The 7,671-nt window shown below is 44.0% G+C and overlaps 1 protein-coding gene across 3 annotated transcripts in view; it reads right to left on the bottom strand.

The window, feature by feature from the left end:
• The window catches only part of LOC105530505 (chromosome unknown open reading frame, human C20orf196), a 163,629-nt gene that overhangs the window by 150,300 nt on the left and 5,658 nt on the right, over nucleotides 1-7,671 (bottom strand). The window contains exons 1-2 of one of the 3 annotated variants that reach the window (XM_011968077.1): nucleotides 4,826-5,003; nucleotides 4,516-4,737 (exon numbers count right to left, since the gene is read on the bottom strand). In XM_011968077.1, the coding sequence (XP_011823467.1) occupies nucleotides 4,727-4,737; nucleotides 4,826-5,003 (189 nt within the window). In that variant the 3' untranslated portion in view covers nucleotides 4,516-4,726. Of the gene's footprint in view, nucleotides 1-4,515; nucleotides 4,738-4,825; nucleotides 5,013-7,671 lie in introns of those variants that run through there. The other 2 variants (XM_011968075.1, XM_011968076.1) reach the window with 2 other exon arrangements.

Here is a 7,671-nt window from a genome sequence, read left to right on the forward strand (position 1 = left end):
TCAAGATCAGCCTGGCCAACATGGTGAAACCCCGTCTCCACTAAAAATATAAAAATTAGCCAGGCATGGTGGTGCACGCCTGTAATCCCAGCTACTCGGGAGGCTGAGGCAGGAGAATTGCTTGAACCAGGAGGTGGAGGTTGTAGTGAGCCGAGATCATGCCACTGCACTCCAGCCTGGGCGACAGAGTGAGACTCCATGTCGAAATGAAAAAAAAAAAAAGTGATAATGTTTGTGAAATATTTAGCATGGAGCCTGACAATATAAAACCTGACAAGTAGTAAATGCTCAATAAATGGGAGTGATCACTATTAATGTGCCCTAAAACACTGCAGTGTCGAGTATACAGAGAACAATAATCACATCCAGAGCCTTCCATGGGGTAGGATGAGTAAACCAATGTGTTTTTTTATGTTTATTTATTTATTATTATTATTATTTTTGAGATGGCATCTTGCTCTGTTGCCTAGGCTGGAATGCAATGGTGCTATCTTGGCTCACTACAACCTCTGCCTCCTGGGTTCAAGTGATTCTCCTGCCTCAGCCCTCTGAGTAGCTGGGATTATAGGCACCCACCACCACACCCAGCTAATTTTTGTAATTTTATTAGAGGCAGGGTTTCACCATGTTGGCCAGGCTGGTCTCGAACTCCTGACCTCAGGTGATCCATCTGCCTTGGCCTCCCAAAGTGCTGGGATTACAGGCATGAGCCACTGCACCCAGTCAACTATTGATGGTTTTCGAGACAGGGTCTCACTCTGTCGCCAGGCTTGAGTGCAGTGGTGCAATCTCAGCTCACTGCAACCTCCGCTTCCTGGGTTCAAGAAATTCTCATGTCTCAGCCTCCCTAGTAACTGGGATTACAGGCACATGCCAACATGCCCAGCTAATTTTTGTGGGGTTTGTTTGTTTGTTTGTTTATTGAGAAAAAGTCTCACTCTTGTCCCCCAGGCTGGAGTGAAATGGCGCGATCTTGGCTCACTGCAACCTCTGCCTCCTGGGTTCAAGCAATTCTCCTGCCTCAGCCCCCCGAGTAGCTGGGATTATAGGCACCTGCTACCATGCCCGGCTAATTTTTGTATTTGTGTTAGAGACGTGGTTTTACCATGTTGGCCAGGCTGGTCTAGAACTCCTGACCTCAGATGATCCACCCGCCTCAGCCTCCCAAAGTGCTGGGATTACAGGCGTGAGCCACTGTGCCCGGCCAGAAGTAATTAAGTTTTGAGGGTGGAAGCCTCATGATGGCATTAGTGCCCTTATAAGACACCTGAGAAAGAGGATCTCTCTCTAGGCCATGTGAGGAACACAGGAAGATGGTGGCTGTCTACAAATCAAGAATGGGGACAGCACCGGACACCAAATCTGCTGGCACCTTGCCTTTGACTTTCCAGCCTCTGGAGCTGTGAGAAGTCACCCAGTGTATGGTATTTGTGATAAAAGCCTGAGTTGGCTGGGCACAGTGGCTCATGCCTGTAATCCCAGCACTCTGGGGGGCCACGGCAGGTGGATCACTTTAGGTCAGGAGTTCGAGACCAGCCTGGCCAACATGGTGAAACCTCAGCTCTACTAAAACCACAAAAATTAGCCAGGTGTGGTTGTGCTCACCTGTAATTCCAGCTACTTGGGAGGCTGAGGCAGGAGAATCGCCTGAACCTGGGAGGCAGAGGTTGCAGTGAGCTGAGATCACGCCAATGTGCTCTAGCCTGGGTGACAGAGAGAGGCTCCATCTCAAAAAAAAAAAAAAAAAAAGCCTGAGCTGACCAGACAGTACTGCAGTGTGCTGAGCACCCCAGCTGATGAGGAATTGGATCTCATCCATCCACTCCGTGCCACACACTATGCCTCGTGCACTACATTGTACAACTTTATGACCTTATGGCCTCCCCAACAAGGAGGTGCTGTTATCATCTCCATTTTACAAATGAGGAGATAGGTACACAGAGGCTAAGTGTCTCGCCCAAAGTCAAACCAGGGGAAGAAGCAGAACCAGAATTCCAACCGGACTGTCTAATCCAGCACGACCGCCACTAATACCGTGTAAAATGGCTGTCTTAGCATTTGAGTACCCCTTCTCATGTTTAGACATGGGTTCCCCAAACAACCTTTTTGGCATAGAATATCCATATTTTTAACAAACACCCCCACATAAATATTTCAACATGCTCCTTATTTTCAGAGCTGTCAACCAAGTCCAATTAATAACAGTTGCTTTTCTACAGATTAGTCAACTAACAGGAAATAAAAAATAAAAACCGAGTCCACACTGAATTCCCTAAGGGAATAGAGCCATTGCCTCGAAGTCTTTCAACGTGCTAACACTTCTAAAGTTCCGTTCAAACTGGGTATGGTGGCTCACTCCCATTATCCCAGCACTTTGGGAGGCCATGGTGGGAGGATCACTTGAGGCCAAGAGTTTGAGACTTGCCTGGGCAACAAAGCGAGACCCTGTCGCTACAAAATATTTTTAAAAATTAAAAAAAAAAAAAAAAAGCCAGGTATGGTGATGTGAGCCTGTAATCCCAACTACTTGAGAGGCTGAGGCAGGAGGATAGCTTCAGCTCAGGAGTTCAAGGCTGCAGTGAGCTGTGATGGTGCCACAGTACTCCAGCCTAGGCACAGAGCAAGATCCTGTCTCTAAATAAATAAATAAATAAATACACAAACAAAGTTCTGTTCAACTGCCTCCATTCACTCATTCTAAGAAATGCTGTTGCTACCCAGGGATGATGAAAAAATCCATTTTAGGGACAGAAAGTCATGTAGAGGCAGCAGGATGGCAGGGAAAAAAGGGAAGGTCAAAGGAACTAAGATGTTAAATCTAGAAAGGAAAAGGATAAAGAATTATCTAATTCTTGGTCAGTGATATGGTTTGGATTTGTGTCCCTGCCCAAATGTCATGTGGAATTGTCATCCCCAGTGTTGGAGGTGGGGCCTGGTGGGAGGTGATTGGTTCATGGGGCAGTTCCTCCTAAATGATTTATAGCACCATCCCCTTGGTGCTGGGGTCTCATGAGATCTGGTTGTTTAAAAGTGTGTAGCACCTTCCTCCACTTTCTTCCTCCCGCTTCAGCCATGTGAAGTGCCAGCTTCCCCTTCACCTTCCACCCTGATGGATGGCCAGTAGGTGCTGCTATGCTTCCTGTACAGCCTGCAGAACTGTGAGTCAATTAAACCTCTTTTCTCTATAAATTACCCAGTCTCAGGCATCTCTTTATAGCAGTGTGAGAACAAACTAACACAGTCAGGTACTAAATTAAACAGGAGACTTACTGATCCTGATTACTCTATGTCCTGAAAATCAGAAGAGAATCCCAAAAGAGTTTAAACATATTTCTCCATAGAATTCTTGAAGGCAATGACAGTTACACATCCTACCTATAGTCATCACTGAACTCATCATCATTAAAGGCTACATTTCCTTAGTACCCACAATGAGTTCTTTCTAAAAATATATATTTGGATTTTGTTGTTGTTGTTGTTTGTTTTTTGTTTTGAGACAGGGTTTTGCTCTTTCGCCCAGACTAGAGTGAAGTGGCGCGATCTCAGCTCACTGCAACCTCCACCTCCCGGGTTCAAGTGATTCTCCTGCTTCAGCCTCCTGAGTAGCTGGGATTACAGGCGCCCACCACCACACCTGGCTAATTTTTGTATTTTCAGTAGAGACAGGGTTTCGCCATGTTGGCCAAGGTGGTCTTGAACTCCTGACCTTAGGTGATCCACCCGTCTAGCCTTCCAAAGTATTAGGATTACAGGCATGAGACACCATGCCTGGCCATATGGATTTCTTAATATTAACAACAACAGCATCGACTGAGCACCCATCGATGGCAGAAAAACCATGCTAAGTACCTTGCAGGTTTACCTTAAGTTAAACCTGACTAGGTGGAGCAAGCATTCTGATCGCCATTTTGTAGCTGACTCTGGAGCTCAGAGGGGTTAAGGAGCATGCCCCAAGTCACACAGCCAGTAACTGGCAGAGCTGAACTTCAAATCCAGGTCTGTGTGATAAACCCAGGGGATTAACCAAAACTAACAAGAAATAAATGAATAAATAAATAAATCCAGGTCTGTGGACCTCCAGACTCAGATCAGGTAATTAATATGAAAGAGAGGGCTTTACAGTTACTAAAGACAGTCACTACCTACGTCAGGGAATTAGCATTAGCTTAAATAATACGCGTTTCGGCAATCTAGTCAGGAAACCTTGTAGAAAGGTTGTTACTTAAATCCAGAGTATACTTCATACAAGGAATGCTAAAGTCTCTATTTTTACTACTCATCACATATAACAGGCCTACATTGCTATTTTCTGAGTTTTTTTTGTTTTTTGTTTTTTTTGAGACGGAGTCTTGCTCTGTCGCCTGTGCTGGAGAGCAGTGGCCAGATCTCAGCTCACTGCAAGCTCCGCCTCCCAGGTTCACGCCATTCTCCTGCCTCAGCTTCCAGTGTAGCTGGGACTACAGGCGCCCGCCACCTTATTTTCTGAGTTTTAAAAGAACAAAACAAAAAAAACCAATTCCACTCTCTGTTGAACCAAATATTCCCCTGCTTCTGAACTCATTTTGAGGGAGATTAGAAAGGGACCTGAGATTAACAGCAACAATAACAAAAAGACTCCAGGAGACAGCTCCTTGTCATTGCTGTGCCAGGGAAGCTGTCCTTTGAAGTTCCTCCTGACAGCTTTGCTTAGGTAAGATGTTTTTCTGCCTAAGACAATGAAGCCTTCTCAGAGAATTGCTATTGGAAGAGAGAGAAACAAACTATCACACACCCGTATAGCTGCTGGTTGTTTTTAAGTTAGTTTGTTTTAAACTCTGCTTATTACCTGGATCCACATCAGAAGAACAAGGAAGAGAATGGAATTCCAAAGAACTGAAAGCCTCGCTGTTGGCTTCTTGGCTGGGTCTCTGCAGGACATAATCTCTCATGTCACACACTGATGGCAGGTCCAAAGCACTGCTCTCCTCTGACAAGCTGCCTGAAGTGGCGTCCCTGGCTGCCATAGTCCTGCCATGGAAAAAATAATTCAATACAAAAGGCACCACATAGCAGGATCCTTCACTGGAGACAGAGCTTGAAGAATTGCATTTGTTTTTCTTATTTTTATTTTTATTTTTGCAGAGATCAGGTCTCACTAAGTTGCCCAGGTTGGTCTTGAACTCCTGGGCTTAAGCAATCTTCCCACCTCACCTCCCAAAGTGATGGGATTATGGGTGTGAGCCACCATACCCACCCAAAAAATTTTAAAGGTCAAACAACAGTGAAATCGGAATGATTTACAGTAGTCCCCCCTCATGTGTGATTTTGCTCTCTGCAGTTTCACTTAATCTCACTCAACCATGGTTCAAAAATATTACATGGAAAACTCCAGAAACAAACAATTGATAAGTTTCCAATTGTGCACCATTCTGAGTATTGTGATGAAATCGCGTGCTGTCCTACTCCGTCCCACCTGGGACATTAATTACCCCTCCGTCCAGCGTATCTGAACTATACATGCTACCTGACCCTTAGTCATTCAGTAGCCTTCTCAGTTATGAGATTGACGGTTGTGGTATCACAGTGCTTGTGTTCAAGTAACTCTTATTTTACTTATTAATGGCCCCAAAACACAAAAGTAGTGATGCCGGCAAGTCAGATATGCCAAAGATAGGCTACAAAGTACTTTCTTTAGGCAAAAAGGTAAAGTTGACTGGGCGCACTGGCTCACACCTGTAATCCCAGCACTTTGGGAGGCTGAGGCGGGTGGATCACCTGAGGTCAGGAGTTCAAGACTAGCCTAGCCAACATGGTGAAACCCGTCTCTACTGAAAATACAAAAATTAGCCAGGCGTGGTGGTGGGCACCTGCAATCCCAGCTACTTGGGAGTCAGAGGCAAGAGAATCCCTTGAACCCGTGAAGTGAAGGTTGCAGTGAGCCGAGACCGTGCCATTGCACTTCAGCCTGGGCAAACACCATCTCAAAAAAAAAAAAAAAAGTAAAAGTTCTCAACTCAATAAGGAAAGAAAAATATCATATGCCTAGGTTACTAAGATCTACTGTAACAAGGAATCTTCTATCCATGAAATTGTGAAGAAGGAAAAGAAAAAAAATTCATGCCAGTCTTGATGACACACCTCAAACTGCAAAAGTTACAGCCACACGGAGGTTGCAGTGAGCCGAGATCGCACCACTGCACACCAGCCTGGGCTACAGAGCAAGACTCTGTCTCAAAAAAAAAAAAAAAAAAAAAAAAGTTATGGAGTTACGACCACAGTACATAAGTGCTTAGTTAAGATGGAAAAGGCATTACATTTGTGGGTAGAAGACATGAACAGAAAGGTGTTCTGACTGCAATGTGTTGTACCAGAAAGCACGGAGCCTACACAAAGACATCAGCAAGGATCCCCTGAAACAAGTGACACCAAAAGCCATTTACTGCAAGCAAGGGACAGTTATACAGATTCAAGAATAGGTTTGGACCGAAAAGCATAAAAACTACTAAAGAGGTTGCATTTGCCAGTGAAGAAGCTGCTGCCACATTTTCGGCAGACTTGAAGAAGTAGATTAAGGAGAAAAGATATCATACACAGCAAGTCTTCAATTGCAATAAGACCGGCCTCTTCTGGAAGAAGATGACCAACAGAACCTAAATTCATAAAAGTGCAAAGGAAGCACCAGGGCATAAAGCATGGAAAGACAGATTAACTCTCGTACTGTGTGGCAACGCTGCAGGGCATATGATAAAGCCAAGCATGGTGTACAGAGCAAAGAACCCATGTGCCCTCAAAAGCAAAACCAAAACTTATTTATGCTTGTGTTCTGGCCATATAATCAGAAAGTATGGGTGACAGCTGTCTTGTTTATAGAATGGTTCCACCAATGCATCAATGGTTCCCAGAACTGAAAAAATATTTGAAAGAGGAAGGGTTGGAATTTAAGGACCTATTAATAATAGATAATGTACCCAGCCATCCTGAATCTGTTTGCCATGAACATGAAAATGCTGAGGTTGTATTTTTATCTGCAAATACAACCTTTTTCTTCAGCCACTTGACTAGGACATCATTCATTTTCCCAAGGCCATATACATCTGCCTGGTATTTGATCACATTCAATCAGCAATTGATGCAGATCGTAAACTGGAAATAATGTAGTGCTGGAAATCATTCACTATTGCTGATGCAATAGCACTCATCAAAGTTGCAATGGATGAATTAAATCACAAACTAAATGCCTGCTGGAAGGACTGATGGAGTGGCAGTTGTGAATGATTTTAAAGCCTTCCCTGAAATTGATAGAGAAGTTGGGAAAATCATCCATGCAACAAGTTGATGGAGAAGGATTTGCTGATATGCTTGATGAAGTAGAAGGACATACTGAAGGCCATTGAGAAGTGTTAACAAATGAGGAACTGGAAGAACTTGTCATGTCCTCTATAGAGGAAGAGGAAGATGAAGAAGAAGAAACTAAAGCAGAACCAGCCATGTGGACATTACTAAAATTTGCTGAAGTGTTTCAAACTGCACAGACATGAAAACATAAAATTATGGCATACGATCCTCAGATGGAACGCAGCATTAAAATCACCCGTATGATCACAGATAGTCTACAACTTCGCAGTAACACTTTTATGGAGTTACAAAGAAAGGCAACAACCTCTGATTACAATGTTCTTCCAAAAGTTTTCA

This window comes from Mandrillus leucophaeus, unplaced genomic scaffold, assembly GCF_000951045.1.
Source record: "Mandrillus leucophaeus isolate KB7577 unplaced genomic scaffold, Mleu.le_1.0 Scaffold828, whole genome shotgun sequence".
NCBI classification, from domain to species: Eukaryota; Metazoa; Chordata; class Mammalia; order Primates; family Cercopithecidae; genus Mandrillus; species Mandrillus leucophaeus.